Source organism: Oncorhynchus gorbuscha, linkage group LG19 (genome assembly GCF_021184085.1).
Source record: "Oncorhynchus gorbuscha isolate QuinsamMale2020 ecotype Even-year linkage group LG19, OgorEven_v1.0, whole genome shotgun sequence".
In the NCBI taxonomy this organism is placed as follows: Eukaryota; Metazoa; Chordata; class Actinopteri; order Salmoniformes; family Salmonidae; genus Oncorhynchus; species Oncorhynchus gorbuscha.
The window spans coordinates 39,199,439-39,220,867 of NC_060191.1; the positions used below are offsets into that span (position 1 = coordinate 39,199,439).

General features: G+C 44.3%; 1 protein-coding gene across 2 annotated transcripts in view; it reads left to right on the forward strand.

Moving 5' to 3' along the window:
• Positions 1-8,893: 8,893 nt before the first annotated feature.
• LOC124004756 (rap1 GTPase-activating protein 2-like) overlaps positions 8,894-21,429 on the forward strand; it is a 128,821-nt gene continuing 116,285 nt past the window's right edge. For both annotated transcript variants that reach the window (XM_046313514.1, XM_046313525.1), the window contains exon 1: positions 8,894-8,983. Coding sequence is in view for 1 of the 2 variants with exons in the window: in XM_046313525.1 (XP_046169481.1) it covers positions 8,943-8,983 (41 nt within the window). In the remaining variant the exon portion in view is untranslated. The remainder of the gene's footprint in view (positions 8,984-21,429) is intronic.

Below are 21,429 nucleotides of genomic sequence, written 5' to 3' on the forward strand. Positions count from 1 at the left end.
ACTTATCCAGATGATGCTGCGTTCCATTTTGAGCATTTAAGCTGCCGGTGTGATCCAGGCGTTAGGCTTTAGGGAAATCAACCAACTACAGAGATTGATGGGGAGGGAAGTGGGAGAGGAGAACGACCCGTGTACCCCCGCTCCTATCAAACAGCCTTCAGTCAACCACTTGGCTTCAGTCATCCCCCAAGATTGAAGTGGGAGACTAATCCAGCTATAGCCTCCTCCTTGTCAGGCGTCTCACACTGGGATGGACTGCTCGTGCAGCTTCCCCACATACGGTTGTGGGTCAAGGGTCATCTCGCTGAAGACAGGGTAGAGTCCTTCCCTTTCTCTGTGACTGTGAGGGTAGAGTAGATTCCTATCCTGTTTCTGTGACTGAGGGTAGAGTAGAGTCCTACCCTTTCTCTGTGACTGTGAGGGTAGAGTAGATTCCTATCCTGTTTCTGTGACTGAGGGTAGAGTAGAGTCCTACCCTTTCTCTGTGACTGTGAGGGTAGAGTAGATTCCTATCCTGTTTCTGTGACTGAGGGTAGAGGGTAGGATCCAGGAGCCTGTCTACGCAGCCTGTAATGTTTTTGAAAAGGGCAACAAAAAAAAAATTAAGTGGATAGTGAATTTAATTTCCTTACAACACTATCCATTCATTGATGTAGTGATTTTACAATGTGTTTTGCGGTATTTTCGAAGTACTCAATTTGAAATATGCAGTATTTGGTTGTGCACTATTTTGTCGAACTTTTCTATGTTTGTATTTGGAAAAGTTTGTGTGCCTTTTAATGATCAATTGATAATAACTATGACTTTGGGTTTGTCTTCACAGGCTTCACATCAAATCCCCAATTCTTTACCTTTATGGAAAGCTGGTTTTGCATCACATTGCTCCTGCTGCGGCGGTTGCCTGGGAAGCCGTGCAGACAGAGTAGATGTAGAATTTTCTGAAATGTCTATCATTACTGCTTGATGACAGTGGAAAGACACAAGGAGAGGGATAGTGATTAGCCCCAGTGACACCAGCTACATCAACTGTCAGAACACAACCCACACACTTGAAGGGCAAAATATATATATATTTTTTTCAGGGGTAAATTACAGATGCTAACGTTTTACACACCGCAACTCCTTTTGTGGACCACATTCCTTCATCTCAGACTCGATGTAGGGGTCTTGGGGATGGAGGAACAAAAACTGTACAGTGACTTACAGGTGTGTGACATAAAATATACTTTTAACAAGTCAAAGCAGCCGCAGCCACAGTGGCATGAATTAACATTAGCCCCTCTGTGGTAGCAAAACTCATGACTCCAATATTAGCAGGCCGTGTTAAGACTGTCCACTTTGAAGAGCTGAGACAGAATGGCTATATAAAGGAATGGAACATATTGGACCAGGGCCCCGCTACCATTATAACCTATACAGCTGTCAGATGTGGGCGTCAATAACAAGCAAGAACTGAGATGGAAAGATAATGGTGGAGAATGGTCAAAATAAGCTATTTACATATAGAGGGAGGGGACTCTATACATTATGCAAATACAGAATACTATAAAGGCAGGACTCTGTAATATGAGAATTTAGTCTTTTCCATAGAAGGGCTCGGCTCTGTTACGTTTGTAATAAAGTCTAAATTGAATTCACAAGTTCCGGTATCTGTGCAACTATTTTGACTCAATGTTTTCCAAACCCCCGACCTCCCCAAAATGTTGGCTGCCGTGTCTGATTCATCAAACTCTGAAACGTACGTTATGGTCAGCGCTTACAAGATCAATAGTCAATGACGCTGTAGCATCCGTCTTCAGAATTTGCTTCCTGGCGATACCCATCGAATGTTATCCCTTCAAAAGATAAAGCAACTTCTCTGTGCACTGTACACTCGTGACATGATTGTAATTTTCAGTGCAGCCCATCCACCCAATTAATTAAAAAATATATATAATTACACTACCATTCAAAAGTTTGTGGTCACTTAGAAATGTCCATGCTTTTGAAAGAAAACCTTTTTTTGTCCATTAAAATAACATACAATTGAGAAAGAAATACAGTGTAGACATTGTTAATGTTTTAAGTTACTATTGTAGCTGGAAATGGCTGATTTTTAATGGATTATCTACATAGGCGTACAGAGGCCCATTATCAGCAATCATCACTCCTGTGTTCCAATTGCACGTTTTGTTAGCTAATCCAAGTTTATCATTTTAAAAGGCTAATTGATCATCGAAAACCCTTTTGCTATTATATTAGCACAGCTGAAAACTGTTGTCCTGATTAAAGAAGCAATAAACTGGCCTTCTTTAGACTATTTGTGTATCTGGAGCATCAGCATTTGTGGGTTCGATTACAGGCTCAAAATGGCCAGAAACAAATAACTTTCTTCTGAAACTCGTCAGTCAGAAATTGAAGAAACAGGAGATCTCGTACAACGCTGTGTCCTACTCCCTTCACAGAACAGTGCAAATGGTCTCTAACCAGAATAGAAAGAGGAGTGGGAGGCCCCGGTGCACAACTGAGCAAGAGGACAAGTACATTAGAGTGTCTAGTTTGAGAAACAGACACCTCACAAGTCCTCAACTGGCAGCTTCATTGAATAGTACCCGCAAAACACCATTCTCAACGTCAACAGTGAAGAGGCGAATCCGGGATGCTGGCCTTCTCTGCAGAGTTCATCTGTCCAGTGTCGGTGTTCTTTTGCCCATCTTAATCTTTTCTTTTTATTGGCCAGTCTGAGATATGTTTTTTCTTTGCAACTCTCACAACACAAGCATGCTGGTACTTGTGAAAGCTTACCTTGTCTACTTTGAACTGGTGTCGTCTACATATCATCCAATTTCATTAAAAATATGATTTTCACTGTTCTGGACCTTTAAGCGTGTATCAGTGTGTGCACGTGTGTACCTGCGTTTGCGTGTGCGGATGTGTGTGTGTGCGTGCGTGCCTGCATTGGTGCCTCCCTCGGCAGAGGGGTTGGCTCCCACAATGTTAACAATATAGGTTAGGGATTTCGAAGGCTATTGGTGCGTGCATGCGTGTCTGTGTGTGTGTGTGTGTGTGTGTGTGTGTGTGTGTGTGTGTGTGTGTGTGTGTGTGTGTGTGTGTGTGTGTGTGTGTGTGTGTGTGTGTGTGTGTGTGTGTGTGTGTGTGTGTGTGTGTGTGTGTGTGTGTGTGTGTGTGAGAGAGAGAGCTGTTGTGTATTCCATTGATGTATGACGCTATGACAGAGTATTGATGTCCATGCCCCCATTTGCCTGTCTAGTAAACATTATGTTATGAGGGTGATTGACCCTAGACAGTGCAGTGCACATGTCAGTGAGATGGAGAGCCTGTGAACTGACAGTATGTTTCAGAATATCTCCCAACAGAAATAGAGGGAGGCTGTATCCAAAAAGCCAACCTATTCCCTTTATAGTGCACTACTTTTGACCAGAGCCCGTAGTGCCCTGGTCAAAACTAGTGCACTAAATCGTGAACAGGGTGCCAATTAGGATGTAGCCTGAGTGTGTCATGTGTCAACCAGGGTAATGTTGATTATGGTATTACTTTTCTTATTTATATTCTTCAGACAGAAAGGGTAGGACTCTACTCTACCCTCAGTCACAGAAACAGGATAGGAATCTACTCTACCCTCACAGTCACAGATAAAGGGTAGAGCTCTACTCAACGTTCACAGTCACAGAGAAAGGTTAGGACTCTACCCTCACAGTCACAGAGAAAGGGTAGAGCTCTACTCAACTCGCACAGTCACAGAGAAAGGGTAGAGCTCTACTCAACTCTCACAGTCACAGAGAAAGGGTAGAGCTCTACTCAACTCTCTCAGTCACAGAGAAAGGGTAGAGCTCTACTCAACTCTCTCAGTCACAGAGAAAGGGTAGAGCTCTACTCAACTCTCTCAGTCACAGAGAAAGGGTAGAGCTCTACTCAACTCTCACAGTCACAGAGAAAGGGTAGAGCTCTACTCAACTCTCTCAGTCACAGAGAAAGGGTAGAGCTCTACTCAACTCTCACAGTCCCAGAGAAAGGGTAGAGCTCTACTCAACTCTCACAGTCCCAGAGAAAGGGTAGAGCTCTACTCAACTCTCTCAGTCACAGAGAAAGGGTAGAGCTCTACTCAACTCTCTCAGTCACAGAGAAAGGGTAGAGCTCTACTCAACTCTCTCAGTCACAGAGAAAGGGTAGAGCTCTACTCAACTCTCTCAGTCACAGAGAAAGGGTAGAGCTCTACTCAACTCTCTCAGTCACAGAGAAAGGGTAGAGCTCTACTCAACTCTCTCAGTCACAGATAAAGGGTAGAGCTCTACTCAACTCTCACAGTCACAGAGAAAGGGTAGAGCTCTACTCAACTCTCTCAGTCACAGAGAAAGGGTAGAGCTCTACTCAACTCTCACAGTCCCAGAGAAAGGGTAGAGCTCTACTCAACTCTCTCAGTCACAGAGAAAGGGTAGAGCTCTACTCAACTCTCTCAGTCACAGAGAAAGTGTAGAGCTCTACTCAACTCTCACAGTCCCAGAGAAAGGGTAGAGCTCTACTCAACTCTCACAGTCCCAGAGAAAGGGTAGAGCTCTACTCAACTCTCTCAGTCACAGAGAAAGGGTAGAGCTCTACTCAACTCTCTCAGTCACAGAGAAAGGGTAGAGCTCTACTCAACTCTCTCAGTCACAGAGAAAGGGTAGAGCTCTACTCAACTCTCACCGTCCCAGAGAAAGGGTAGAGCTCTACTCAACTCTCACAGTCCCAGAGAAAGGGTAGAGCTCTACTCAACTCTCTCAGTCACAGAGAAAGGGTAGAGCTCTACTCAACTCTCTCAGTCACAGAGAAAGGGTAGAGCTCTACTCAACTCTCTCAGTCACAGAGAAAGGGTAGAGCTCTACTCAACTCTCTCAGTCACAGAGAAAGGGTAGAGCTCTACTCAACTCTCACAGTCCCAGAGAAAGGGTAGAGCTCTACTCAACTCTCACAGTCCCAGAGAAAGGGTAGAGCTCTACTCAACTCTCTCAGTCACAGAGAAAGGGTAGAGCTCTACTCAACTCTCTCAGTCACAGAGAAAGGGTAGAGCTCTACTCAACTCTCTCAGTCACAGAGAAAGGGTAGAGCTCTACTCAACTCTCACCGTCCCAGAGAAAGGGTAGAGCTCTACTCAACTCTCACAGTCCCAGAGAAAGGGTAGAGCTCTACTCAACTCTCTCAGTCACAGAGAAAGGGTAGAGCTCTACTCAACTCTCTCAGTCACAGAGAAAGGGTAGAGCTCTACTCAACTCTCTCAGTCACAGAGAAAGGGTAGAGCTCTACTCAACTCTCTCAGTCACAGAGAAAGGGTAGAGCTCTACTCAACTCTCACAGTCACAGAGAAAGGGTAGAGCTCTACTCAACTCTCTCAGTCACAGAGAAAGGGTAGAGCTCTACTCAGTCACAGAGAAAGGGTAGAGCTCTACTCAGTCACAGAGAAAGGGTAGAGCTCTACTCAACTCTCACAGTCCCAGAGAAAGGGTAGAGCTCTACTCAACTCTCTCAGTCACAGAGAAAGGGTAGAGCTCTACTCAACTCTCTCAGTCACAGAGAAAGGGTAGAGCTCTACTCAACTCTCACAGTCCCAGAGAAAGGGTAGAGCTCTACTCAACTCTCACAGTCCCAGAGAAAGGGTAGAGCTCTACTCAACTCTCTCAGTCACAGAGAAAGGGTAGAGCTCTACTCAACTCTCACAGTCACAGAGAAAGGGTAGAGCTCTACTCAACTCTCACAGTCACAGAGAAAGGGTAGAGCTCTACTCAACTCTCACCGTCCCAGAGAAAGGGTAGAGCTCTACTCAACTCTCACAGTCCCAGAGAAAGGGTAGAGCTCTACTCAACTCTCACAGTCCCAGAGAAAGGGTAGAGCTCTACTCAACTCTCTCAGTCACAGAGCAATGGTAGGACGGTATCCATATTTTCATACCTTCATACCATCCCTGTACCATACTGGTGGATACGGTATTAGTGGCAGTGCACACACAGGGCACCATTTCTTTCAACAACAACAAAAAACTGAATGACTTGACGCACAAAACCAATGAAGGCAGCAGGGATCTTTATCCAGGAGGGGATTGATTGTCTCTACAATAGTGATTGTATTTTCTAGTGTATTCGTGTCCTCTACCCGTTTTCCAACTCAATGTGCCTGTTTTATAGACTCCAGTATTCCTGTCTGACAACCGCCTCTCATCTCCACTCCCCTTAGTAAAGGTTAAAGAACAGGATGGACCTCTCTATATTACACCCAGGACTGTGCACACAGGAGCGCTTTTATGGTTCTACCACAATTGACATAACCTTATTAAAAGCACACAGTTCAACCTTGATGAATCTCATTTGACTAGTACTTACATTTACGATACAGCCAGGCAGCATATCGTTTCTCCCTTCACTGCTGATAGCTATACAGTATGCTTCAATATTTGGGAAAGGTTTCAACAACAAATCATTACTCCAGTCATATCATTTGAATTGTAGTCTTTTCAAATCAGCTCTGTAACTTCTCTTTAACTAAGTAGAAATACAGTTTAGAACAAATTCTTATTTACAATGACGGTCTACCCCGGACGACGCTGGGCCAATTGTGCACCGCCCTGTGGGACTCCCAATCAAAGCCGGATTTGAACCAGGTACTGCAGTGACGCCTCTTGCACTGAGATGCAGTGTCTTAGAACCACTGCGCCACTACAGCCAGTCATGTAGTTGAGGTTGTTGTACTGACCATACTATCTCTCTCATTTGGGTGGATCGACTCGTGCTGCATTACAAACCTATGGGGAACCAAAAACGTTGCACACTACTGGCCATTAGTTACATCATCATGACTGTGACAAAGCAGTGCTGCACGTTATTGTCCGTTTGATGGCTTGGTTCATTTAAATGTCTCTCCACTTTGAAACCTTGAATGTGGTGACAGTAAGGTTACATTGTGTACTGTATAATAAGGTCACATTGTGTATAGTGTTTGGTTTTGTTATACTATACAATAACCAAAACTTTGGTGGACCTCCGGAGAACCCTATCAAAAGGGTTTCCAAGGCAACCCCAGAACCTGCACCAATTAGAACTCACAAAGGCTCTCCACAACACTAACCTGCCTGGAGATTAGAGAGGAAAGAAGATAAACCGAAAGAACACAGCATTAAACAAACAGACAAACGGGCTGAGTGTGTGTGTGTGTGTGTGTGTGTGTGTGTGTGTGTGTGTGTGTGTGTGTGTGTGTGTGTGTGTGTGTGTGTGTGTGTGTGTGTGTGTGTGTGTGTGTGTGTGTGTGTGTGTGTGTGTGTGTGTGTGTGTGTGTGTGTGTGTGTGTGTGTGTGAGAGAGAGAGACACGCGTGTTTGGGGAGTAGATTTGATTAAACATGTCCCGAAGGCTTTGCTCCGCTCACTATGTGACACGTGCACACACACACACACACACACACACACACACACACACACACACACACACACACACACACACACACACACACACACACACACACACACACACACACACACACACACACACACACACACACACACTACCTTATCAGGGGTCATGCTCTGTTATTACCAGAGAGCTCTTACAACGCCACAGGGAAAACCAATAGCAAATCGTTTAGAGTGGCAGATGTGTGTGAACTTTGTTTAGAGTATTGATGGGACACTGCTGTGGCCGGTCTGCTCTTTGGGCATACATATACTCAGGCAGGCAGGAGGCAGCTTTGTTGAAATAGCTGATTTATGGGTCCCCTGTTTGTGTGTGTGCCAAACGTGCCTGGGTGCATGTGCCTGCGTATGTATCTGTATGTGTGTGTGTCTGTGTATGTATCTGTTTCTGTATGTGTGTGTGTCTGTGTATGTTTCTGTGTGTGTCTGTGTATGTTTCTGTATGTGTGTGTGTCTGTGTATGTTTCTGTGTGTGTGTGTGTCTGAGTATGTTTCTGTGTGTGTCTGTGTATGTTTCTGTGTGTGTCTGTGTATGTTTCTGTGTGTGTGTGTGTGTGTGTGTGTGTGTGTGTGTGTGTGTGTGTGTGTGTGTGTGTGTGTGTGTGTGTGTGTGTGTGTGTGTGTGTGTGTGTGTGTGTGTGTGTGTGTGTGTGTGTGTCAGTGTATGTGTATGTGCATGTGGAAGGGTGTGGATATATGAGTGTGTGTATTTTTTTGGTGTCGCTGATTTCAATGTTGTATCCCCCCCCCCCCCACCTCATTGTGCAGTCTCATTTGGCTGTGAGGCATGTGCGTGGTGTGTGCATGCGTGCGTGCCTGGGGGGGTGTGAGTGTCTGTGCACTGACCTGTGACTAAGGTGAAGGTACTGAAGACCTCAACCAGTGTCACAGTATTGGCTTTAACCCTTCCTTTCTTTTCTCCTCTCCTCTAGGTCATCACCCAACCAGGGAAGAGCTTAGGCGTATCCCTCACCATGGCAACAACATCTTCCCACGCATCCTGCATTCTGACACACACTCTCCTCTTGTGTGCCTCTCTCTCTCTCGCTCTCTCACTCTCTCGCTCTCTCACTCTCTCGCTTCTCTCTCTCTCTCTCTCTCTCTCTCTCTCTCTCTCTCTCTCTCTCTCTCTCTCTCTCTCTCTCTCTCTCTCTCTCTCTCCTTCTCTCTCACACTCTCTCGCTCTCTCACACACACTCTCTCTCTCACACTCTCTCTCTCTCACACACACTCTCTCTCTCTCACACTCTCTCTCTCACACTCTCTCTCTCTCACACTCTCTCTCACACTCTCTCGCTCTCTCTCTCTCTCTCTCTCTCTCTCTCTCTCTCTCTCTCTCTCTCTCTCTCTCTCTCTCTCCTTCTCTCTCACACTCTCTCGCTCTCTCTCTCACACTCTCTCTCTCTCACTCTCTCTCTCTCACACTCACTCACGCATCTCAGTCAATCTCCCCTGTCCTCTCATGCTCTGCCATTCCATCCGCTAATGTTGGACCAGCCACTCGCTAAGACATGTTCTCTACAGCATGCAAGGGATCCGTGGGCGAGTCAAGGTAAGCTTTCACATGAACCTTGAGGAGGACAGTACTATAGAAGTCGTGTCATATACACTATATTCCTGTTTGGTTCTCTCTGACTGCTGTGACAAGAAGACAGTGGGTGGTGGCATGAGTGCGTATGAGAGACCGTGTTAAACTGTTGCTGTGTGCTCGTCAGTGTGAGAGCACCGCCAGCTGCAGCCTGGCTGCTGTGAGGGAGAGATGGAAAGAGAGAGAGACAGAGTGAGAGAAAGGGAGAACGTGGGAACGCTTAGCTGCCAGTCATGTCAAAGACGCTGGCTGTGCAGAAGTGTTTACTTCTGAGTGCTCGTGTGCACGTGTGCGTGTGTGTGAAGGCATTTTTGCGGATGCTAACATTATGCAGATGTGTGTGTGTGTGTGTGTGTGTTCATCTGTGTGTATGATTGTGCGTGTGATTCCATGCACACGCTTGTGTGTGTGTCTTAATAAGCACACTCCCTCAGAAGCTTCCATTGACACAGAGGGAAGAAAGTGTTCTTAGCTTTTGAAAGCCAGCCCATATAAATAAATAAATGAATTTACACAGATTCATCTCTGGAAATGGAAATGAACAGCATTAGCCACGTTCCGGAACATCAAGTGCAGATTGAGCTTCCTCTGTCGAATATATACACCCAGTCATTCATCTAATGAGAGAATGTGTGTGAGTGTGTCACGCGCTTGTGTGTCACTGTGTGCGTGTGTGTCACTGTGCTCGTGTGTGTGTGTCACAGTGCGTGTGCGTGTGTCACTGTGCGTGTGTGTGTGTGTCACTGTGTGTACGCGTGTGTCACTGTGCTTACGCGTGTGTCACTGTGCACATGTGTGTGTGTCACAGTGCGTACGCGTGTGTCACTGTGCGTGCGCGTGTGTCACTGTGCGCGTGTGCGTGTGTGTGTGTGTCACAGTGCGTGTGTGTCACAGTGCGTGCACGTGTGTCACTGTGCGTGTGTGTGTGTGTCACAGTGCGTGCGCGTGTGTCACTGTGCGTGCGCGTGTGTCAGTGCGTGTGTGTGTGTCACTGTGCGTGCGCGTGTGTCACAGTGCGTGTGTGTGTCACAGTGCGTGCGCGTGTGTCACAGTGCGTGTGTGTGTGTGTGTCACAGTGCGTGCGCATGTGTCACTGTGTGTGTGTGTGTGTCACTGTGCGTGCGCGTGTGTCACAGTGCGTGTGTGTGTGTGCGTGTGTGTCACTGTGCGTGCGCGTGTGTCACAGTGCGTGTGTGTGTGTGTGTCACAGTGCGTGCGCGTGTGTCACTGTGCGTGTGTGTGTGTGTCACTGTGCGTGTGTGTGTGTGTGTGTGTGTGTCACAGTGCGTGCGCGTGTGTCACTGTGTGTGTGTGTCACTGTGCGTGCGCGTGTGTCACTGTGCGTGTGTGTGAGTGTGTCACTGTGCGTGCATTTGTGTCACTGTGTGTGTGTGTGTGTCACTGTGTGTGTGTGTCACTGTGTGTGTGTGTGTGTGTGTGTGTGTGTGTGTGTGTGTGTCACTGTGTGTGTGTGTGTGTGTGTGTGTGTGTGTGTGTGTGTGTGTGTGTGTGTGTGTGTGTGTGTGTGTGTGTGTGTGTGTGTGTGTGTGTGTGTGTGTGTGTGTGTGTGTGTGTGTGTGTGTGTGTGTGTGTGTGTGTGTGTGCGCGTGTGTGTGTGTGCGTGTGTGTGTGCGTGTGTGTGTGTGCGTGATACTGTAGATGCAAATCTTCCATTGTAATGTTCTGCAACGTCTTGGTTGCTTTCTCGCCATCCTCTTGGTGACAGCTGGAAATAGAACTATAATGGGATCTTCTCAGGTGCACTGCTGCCTCTCAGATCTCTGCCAGCCAGCCTCCAGCTATGGGAGGTGATACGTAGATCAGTGGAGGCTGATGGAAGGAGCGATAGGAGGACAGGCTCATTGTAATGGCTGTAACGTGTTATCCATATGTTTTTGATGTGTTTGATATCGTTCCATTTATTCCATTCCAGCCATTACAATGAGCTTGTCCTCCGATCGCTCATCCCACCAGCCTCCACTGGCATAGATAAGGAATACGCTCCACAGATTCATTTAGATGTTTGGTAAAGTGTTGGCTGTTTCTAAGCAGGCATCATGTTTCTATAAATTACAGCAGATGAGACGTTGATACTTGATGTAAGCCTGTACAAGCCCAGCCTGATCCCAGGTCTGTTTGTGCTGCCTTGCCAACTCCTATGGTCTTTCAGTTGACAAGGTAGCACAAACAGATCTGGGACAGGGCTCTATATAAAGCCCCTCTCCCTCTTTTTAATTTGTACAGTGCATTTAGAAAGTATTCAGTCCCCTTCACCTTTTCCACATTTTGTTATGTTACAGCCTTATTCAGAAATTGATAACATAAAAAAATGTCTCATCAATCTACACACAATACTCCATAATGACAAAGCATTTTAAAAAAATCACATTTACATAAGTATTCAGACCCTTTACTCAGTACTTTGTTGAAGCACCTTTGGCAGAGATTACTCCTTGAGTCTTCTTGGGTATGACGCTACAAGCTTGACACACCTGTATTTGGGGAGTTTCTCCCTTTCTTCTCTGCAGATCCTCTCAAGCTCTGTCAGGTTGGATGGGGAGCGTTGCTGCACAGCTATTTTCAGGCCTCTCCAGAGATGTTCGATCTGGTTCAAGTCCGGGCTCTGGCTGGGCCACTCAAGGACATTCAGAGACTTGTCCCGAAGCCACTCCTGCATTATCTTGGCTGTGTGCTTAGTGCTGTTGTCCTGTTGGAAGGTGAACCTTGGCCTCGGTCTGAGGTCCTTAGCGCTCTGGAGCAGGTTTTCATCAAGGATCTCTATGTACTTTACTCCGTTCATCTTTCTGTCAATCCTAGTCTTCCAGTCCCTGCCACTGAAAAACATCCCCACATCATGATGCTGCCACCACCATGCTTCACCGTAGGGATGGTGCCAAGTTTCCTCCAGATATGACGCTTGGCATTCAGGCCAAAGAGTTCAATCTTGGGTTCATCAGACTTGAGAATCTTGTTTCTCATGTTCTGAGGGTCCTTTAGTTGCCTTTTGGCAAACTCCAAGCGGGCTGTCATGTGCCTTTTACTGAGGAGTGGCTTCCGTCTGGCCTCTCTACCATGAAGGCCTGATTGGTGGAGTGCTGAGAGATGGTTGTCATTCTGGAAGGTTCTCCCATCTCCACAGAGGAACTCTGGAGCTCTGTCAGAGTAACAATCAGGTTCTTGGTCACCTCCCTGACATGGCCCTTCTCCCCAGATTACATAGTTTGGCCGGGCGGTCAGCTCTAGGAAGAGCCTTGGTCCTTCCAAACTTCTATAATTTAAGAATGATGGAGGCCACTGTGTTCTTGGGGACCTTCCATTTTGCAGACATTTTTTGGTACCCTTCCCCAGATCTGTGCCTCGACACAGTCCTGTCTCGGAGCTCTACGGACAATTCCTTAGACCTCATGGCTTGGTTTTTGCTCTGACATGCACTGTCAACTGTGGGACCTTATATAGACAGGTGTGTGCCTTTCCCAATCATGTCCAATCAATTGAATTTACCACAGGTGGACTCCAAGTTGTAAAAACATCTTAAGGATGATCAATGGAAACAGGATGCACCTGAGCACAATTTCGATTGTCATAACAAAGTTTTGTTTTCATGTACATATGCAAACATTTCTAAAAACCTGTTTTCGCTTTGTCGTTATGGGTTATTGTGTGTAGATTGTTCATGGAATCATTTTTAGAATAAGGCTGTAACATAATGAAATATGGAAAAAGTGCAGAGGTCTGAATACCTTCCCAATCCACTGTACCTGGATGTCTAAAGGTCCATTTGGAGTGTACTCGTTCTCTTCTCCGTGTGATCCTCTTCTTTTCATTCATTCCATCTGTCATCCTCATCTCTTTCTCCCTCTCTCTCACGTCCTCTCTCTCTCTCTCTCTAACCGCTCTTCCTCCGCTAGCTCCATTTTCCACCTCGCCGCCCTGCTTGTCATTCCCTCCCCTAATTGATTGGCCTCCATTCAATCTCAGGATCTTTCATTTCCTTTTTCCCTCATTCAATTCTCTCTCTGACTGTCTCTCTGTCCCTCTTTCGCTGTATCTCTCTCCTTTCACCTCTCCCTGTCCTTTCTTAGTTTCACCCTGAATGGCTCTTTCTTCTCTTCTCCCTCCTTCATATTCCACCCCCCCTCCCCTTCTCTCTCTCTCTTGCTCTCTCACTTTCACTCCTGGGGGATAAGCGCAAACTTTGATAAGCTGTCAGATGAGTCAGAGGGCAGTTGTCTCTCCAAATCTCAAGTTCATCGTTCACATAATATGTGGCTATCCAGCACATAGTGTGTGTGTGCTGTGTGTGTGTGTATGTATGTGGGCACTGCGTTCCCACCCATCTTGCTATAATGACGAAAAACAGCAAAACTGCCTATTGAATGGTTTAAAGGTACTTTTTTCTCTCCTCTCATCGGTTCCTCTGTCTGGAAGAATAAATGCCAGATGAGCATGGCAGAAGGCTCAGTAGAAAGTGACATGGTGGTGGTGTGTGGTTGGTACAGAGGCAGTTTGTGTGGGCGTATGGTTGGGCCTTATGAATGATTACATTTACATTTACATTTAAGTCATTTAGCAGACGCTCTTATCCAGAGTGACTTACAAATTGGTGCATTCACCTTATGACATCCAGTGGAACAGCCACTTTACAATAGTGCATCTAAATCTTTTAAGGGGTGGGTCCTCAATGATCAGTGGAGAAAATCGCTGGGCTCTATGCGCATACGGGTAACGAGAGGATCAACACGGGTAACGAGAGGATCAACACAGGTAACGAGAGGATCAACACGGGTAAGGAGAGGATCAACACGGGTAACGAGATGATCAACACGGGTAACGAGAGGATCAATACGGGTAACGAGAGGATCAACACGGGTAACAAGAGGATCAACACGGGTAACGAGAGGATCAACACGGGTAACGAGAGGATCAACACGGGTAACGAGAGGATCAACACGGGTAACGAGAGGATCAACACGGGTAACGAGAGGATCAACGCGGGTAACGAGAGGATCAACACGGGTAACGAGAGGATCAACACGAGTAACGAGAGGATCAACGCGGGTAACGAGAGGATCAACGCGGGAAACGAGAGGATCAACGCGGGAAACGAGAGGATCAACACGGGTAACGAGAGGATCAACACAGGAAACGAGAGGATCAACACGATCAACACGGGTAACGAGAGGATCAACACGGGTAACGAGAGGATCAACACGGGTAACGAGAGGAGCAACACGGGAACGAGAGGATCAACATATGACCGGAGGGAAAAGGGGATAGGAAAGAGTAATGGTGAAATGGGAAGTAAGGTCGGCGTGAGGGAGAAAGGAGGAGACTTGTCAGACAACATTCTTAGGAAAAATAGGTGCTACCTTGAACCAAAAAGGTTCCATGTAACACCATATACCCTCCACAAAGAACTCTTTGCGAACCCTTTTTTGTAAGGGTTCATTCAGTATTGGGTTGGAGGGCGATTTAAGATAAAGAGATGTAGATTAGCGTGAAATAAAGGAAAAAGAGAGATGAGATTGAAAGGATGAGGTGGTGAAAAGGGGGATGAGGTGGCAGGAAAGAGGGGTGGGATGGGGATCCAGTAAGGGGGTCCAGTGTGGGGGGTTTCCAGTATTGGGGGAGGGAGTGTGTGTGTGTGAGAGAGAAACAAGAGAGAGAGAGCGAGAGAGAGAAAAGGCAAGGCCACCAATCCACCAGACATCAACACAACACCCTATTCAGCACTGTAAGACTGTGTAAGTCCATTTAGCTCCAAGCTTATTGGCATAACGATACATACTGCCTCCAGTATATATTCAGGTGCAACGTCATTGTGAACATGTTAAAGTTGGTTTAATTAACGTCCAACTGCGTATTTAACGGTTTGGCCCATGTGTGTCAATGTGGCTCGCTCATGTAACATATTGTATCCGCCTGATTTTAAAGTCTAATCTCCGGCACTCCTCCGTCTGTCCCCCTCTCTTCCTCCCTTCAACCACTTCCTTTCTACTTTAGGATGCACTTTGAGTGCATTGCAACAGTGCCGCCTGGCCCTTGCCAGATTCTCTTTTTTCTTTCTCTCTCTCTCTCGATCTATTGGTTTTCTCTCTGTTTCTCTCTCTCCCTCAGCCCCCCCCCCCCGCTCTGTATTGCTTGTCCCCCCCATGACTCTTAAATCTCTAGTGGCAGGAGGTGGGGTAAAACTCTGGTTGAGAGACTGATAGAAAGAGCCTTGATAAAGCTGCTTACCTAAGCTAGACAAAAAGACACCATGACAAGAGACATCGGTACTGAGCATTGTCACTGTCACTCACTCCTACAGAGCAGGCAGGCATCAGACTGAGTGTCTGATGGCGTTGACATTGGAACAAAGGTGTATTGATGGCTGTCTTCGTTGGGTGTCAGGGAAATTCTGCTATTTGGCATTGTGAAGCTTATTTGTGATGTTGTTTCTGGTCAGGTCATGTGCTCAGGAAAAACTCCTGGCCCAAATAATGAGACACAGGAATGGAGTGGAAAAGCACTTTCATATTGCCTTGAACAATGTATCCCGTCTTGCGCGCGCTGCCAAAGAAATACAATTCTATTTGACCACGCGTCACATGTCTTTACGTCCTTTAGTAATGTGTGAGGACACACACCACTGGGGACATATTAGAAACTCCAATGTTAATCCATTACTGCAACTAATTGACTCAGGACTTCAACGTACTTCTGGCAGTTTGTACCCTCTGTGGGATGATTACGTGAACGTGGTGTAACGCACTCGCTTTATACGGTGTGTGTTCCCGTAAAGTACACGCCGGGTAAAGAATGCGGGTGCAGAAGGTGAGTTTTAATTACTGACCAGATACAAACGAAACAAACATGAGCCGCGTACTGAGCTCTACAAACCAATAGCAACCAAGGACTCGTGACACCAGACGGCTAAATAAAGGGGAAGTAATCAGGGACGGGATGAAGTCCAGGTGTGCCTAATGAAGGGTTGCCAGGACTGCTGGTTTGTATAGAGGGGGAGGGGGCTTAGACGGGACAGTTCCAAATGGCACCCTGTTCTCTTCATAGTCCACTAATTCTGACCAGCACAATAAGGGAATAGGATGCCAGATAGGACAAGAGGAATTGAATGACAGTGGCTGAGTCCCTTTCTTTCACATCAAAGAAGTTATTTCTACTGAGGAAAAAGAAAGCACCAAATACCTCTTCATTCCCATTGGGACAGAAAGTACGTTGAGCACAAAATCGGCCGTTAGAAAGCGTACATTTGGGACGAAAGCATTGGGTCGGTTTCGTGAACGGGCTGATGGTGTTGCTGGTTACACTGTAGCCTCAGGGTGTTTCTGATCATATATCTGAAGCACGTGTGTCAAGGAACTGAGAAGGCCATTCTTCTGTAAATATGCTGATGTGTGTGGGCTGCTATACTGTAAAAGTAGCTTGTGATAAGGAGCTCCTTCCTGCCAGTATTGTACAGTACATTGTGCCTGTGTTGAATGTGTCATCCTTAGAATGTGTCATCAGGTCAGAGCTTGCCTGGTCTCCTTCATGTGAAGGTTTACTGGGGTGACTAAAGCCGTGCTATACTGTACAACCGATAACTTCGATGCCTTAAGCATCGTCCCCTCAGCTGCGGAGATGGCATTCATAGTAAACACTGCGTAATATGTCGGCTCAAGCGGAAATGACATTACGGATGGAAAGTGGGCCTCGGGTTGTACAACTGACACACAACACATTTGACACAATAGTTGTGACACGACACATTTGATGAGTTTATCTGCCTCGTTAGTTTTTTTGACACAGCTCATGTCCGTCCACTAGACAATAACAATCTACTTGAGCGTTGTGTGGGGATTCATGTCATAATGTGAAAAGGCGCCGGGCATCCAGTCTGGCTCATCTAAAACACAGAAAGGCAGACAGACGGAGGTACAGTTTCACTGGGAGCGCTGCAGATTGGAGTTCAAGTGATGCTCATCTCATTTAATTGATCCTCTGACACCGCCTGGTATAGAGGTCCTGGATGGCAGGGAGCTCGGCCCCAGTGATGTACTGGGCTGTACGCACAACCCTCTGACACCGCCTGGTATAGAGGTCCTGGATGGCAGGGAGCTCGGCCCCAGTGATGTACTGGGCTGTACGCACAACCCTCTGACACCGCCTGGTATAGAGGTCCTGGATGGCAGGGAGCTCGGCCCCAGTGATGTACTGGGTTGTACGCACAACCCTCTGACACCGCCTGGTATAGAGGTCCTGGATGGCAGGGAGCTCGGCCCCAGTGATGTACTGGGCTGTACGCACAACCCTCTGACACCGCCTGGTATAGAGGTCCTGGATGGCAGGGAGCTCGGCCCCAGTGATGTACTGGGCTGTACGCACAACCCTCTGACACCGCCTGGTATAGAGGTCCTGGATGGCAGTGATGTACTGGGCTGTAGGCACAACCCTCTGCAGCGCCTTGTGGTCGGATGCCGAGCAGTTGCCATACCAGGCGGTGATGCAGCCAGTCGAGATGCTCTCAAGGGTGCAGCTGTAGAACTCTTTCAGGTGCTGAGGGACCATGACAAATCTTTTCAGCCTCCTAAGGGGGAAGAGGCTTTGTTGTGCCTTCTTCACGACTGTGTTGGTTTGTGTGGACCATGTTAATTCCTTAGTGATGTGGGCACAGAGGAACATGAAGCTCTCAACCCGTTCCACTTCAGCCCCGTCGATGTGGACAGGGACTCCGTTTCCTGTAGTCCATGATCAGCTTCCCTTGTCTTGCTGACGTTGAGGGGAACGTTGTTCCTTAATGCGATTTTGTAGTCATTACTCAAACCGAGTCACTGTGATCATGTAGGGGATGTCCAGATATGAGTTGTATCAGCTTTAAATGTTTGAGTAAGTCAAAAAAGGATGGTGATACATTTAACTTTAAGCTCATTGATAATAATAATAATAATATATGCCATTTAGCAGACGCTTTTATCCAAAGCGACTTACAGTCATGCGTGCATACATTCTACGTATGGGTGGTCCCGGGGATCGAACCCACTACCCTGGCGTTACAAGCGCCATGCTCTACCAACTGAGCTACAGAAGGACCACATTAATATGATAATTAAATACAAAAGTTATCAGCGGTTTGAACTCTAAACAGACGTTAAGAAATGTTTTATATGAAGTTGATTGCACTTAGAATAATCTTTTGTAAACTCTTACAGAAGAGACATTAAACATCTCATTACATATCTCATTACACATCTCATTACACATCTCATTAAACATCTCATTACATATCTCATTACACATCTCATTAAACATCTCATTACACATCTCATTAAACATCTCATTACATATCTCATTACACATCTCATTACACATCTCATTAAACATCTCATTACATATCTCATTACACATCTCATTACACATCTCATTACATATCTCATTACACATCTCATTACACATCTCATTACACATCTCATTACACATCTCATTACACATCTCATTATACATCTCATTACACATCTCATTACACATCTCATTACACATCTCATTACACATCTCATTACACATCTCATTACATATCTCATTACACATCTCATTACACATCTCATTACACATCTCATTACACATCTCATTATACATCTCATTAAACATCTCATTAAACATATCTCATTACACATCTCATTACACATCTCATTACATATCTCATTATACATCTCATTAAACATCTCATTAAACATCTCATTACACATCTCATTATACATCTCATTAAACATCTCATTACATATCTCATTACACATCTCATTACACATCTCATTACACATCTCATTACATATCTCATTATACATCTCATTAAACATCTCATTAAACATCTCATTACACATCTCATTACACATCTCATTACACATCTCATTACATATCTCATTAAACATCTCATTACACATCTCATTACACATCTCATTACACATCTCATTACACATCTCATTACATATCTCATTATACATCTCATTAAACATCTCATTAAACATCTCATTACACATCTCATTACACATCTCATTACACATCTCATTACATATCTCATTAAACATCTCATTACACATCTCATTATACATCTCATTACATATCTCATTATACATCTCATTACATATCTCATTACACATCTCATTACACATCTCATTACACATCTCATTACACATCTCATTACATATCTCATTATACATCTCATTACACATCTCATTACACATCTCATTATACATCTCATTACACATCTCATTACACATCTCATTATACATCTCATTACATATCTCATTATACATCTCATTACATATCTCATTATACATCTCATTACATATCTCATTAAACATCTCATTACACATCTCATTACATATCTCATTACATATCTCACTATACATCTCATTACATATCTCATTATACATCTCATTACATATCTCATTATACATCTCATTACATATCTCATTAAACATCTCATTACACATCTCATTACACATCTCATTACATATCTCATTACATATCTCATTACACATCTCATTACACATCTCATTACACATCTCATTACACATCTCATTACACATCTCATTACACATCTCATTACATATCTCATTACATATCTCATTACATATCTCATTACATATCTCATTACACATCTCATTACACATCTCATTACATATCTCATTACACATCTCATTAAACATCTCATTAAACATCTCATTACACATCTCATTACACATCTCATTACACATCTCATTACATATCTCATTAAACATCTCATTAAACATCTCATTAAACATCTCATTAAACATCTCATTAAACATCTCATTACACATCTCATTACACATCTCATTACATATCTCATTACACATCTCATTACACATCTCATTACACATCTCATTACACATCTCATTACACATCTCATTACACATCTCATTACACATCTCATTACATATCTCATTACACATCTCATTAAACATCTCATTAAACATCTCATTAAACATCTCATTACATATCTCATTACACATCTCATTACACATCTCATTACACATCTCATTATACATCTCATTACATATCTCATTAAACATCTCATTACACATCTCATTACACATCTCATTACATATCTCATTACACATCTCATTATACATCTCATTACACATCTCATTACATATCTCATTAAACATCTCATTACACATCTCATTACACATCTCATTACATATCTCATTACACATCTCATTACACATCTCATTACATATCTCATTACATATCTCAATAAACATCTCATTACATATCTCATTACACATATCTCATTACACATCTCATTACACATCTCATTACACATCTCATTACACATCTCATTACATATCTCATTATACATCTCATTACATATCTCATTACACATCTCATAAGGCCTTATTTTGAGACCTAGTTTTACAGGCCACATCAGGGCTGCAAGTAGGGTTGCAAAATTCAAGTAACTTTCTCACAATTCCAAGATTTTCACAAAATCCTGGTTGATCTTTTTCCTGCTTATTCCCTCCCGTTTCCAGGAATCAAATGACCGGTATTTCTTGAAAAACCTGGTAACTTAAAAAAATGTCCCCGGAATTTTGCAAAACCATATCCAACAGTTGGAATTTGTATTCAACCGCAACCTGCATTCATAATGATTGCCAGGGTTAGGAACATTTTGAGGAGACCCAAACCATTTAACCATTTACCTAAACCATTTAACCATTTACCTAAACCATTTAACCATTTACCTAAATCATTTAATCTGGAACAGCCGTTTCAGAAGCGTGTGCAAAACAATCAAACAAACTGATGGGGATTAGTTCAATGTTATTTATCTTTGTGTAGTATAAGATGACTCAACCAATCAATGTACAGTATATCCCCCTCATGTATAGGCTACCCGGGATGTATTCCTCACCAAGTATAGTATGAATGTCAAACAACTACCAAATGTTGTAACGAAACAAAATGTTGAAAAAGTCCAGGGGTATCAATACGTTCCGAATGCTCTGTATATGCAAAAACACAGATATTAAAAACCGTTTAAAAAAAAATCTACATGAAGTAGAGCATGCTGGGAAATATGATAGTTTATTCTTCTTAAATGAATGTCAACAATGACTTGACTAACCTCTGCTTAAACAAAATATAATTTCTATGTGATATTACCAAGAAAACGTGAGTACCTAGTTGTCCTGACACATTTTGATTTAGAAATACTTCATAGGTTAATTTCTCAATCAACAATAAAAACATGTTTTATGTTTAAACAGTTTAAACTTTACAATCAAGCAGTTTGAACTTGCTGTGACAAAGTTGTACCCATTTAAAAAGTGAATTTGCATCAACTCATTTAGTTTTGAGTCAAGTACCACATTCAAGATTTTTCATTGACTTTGACTTAAACAAAAAAT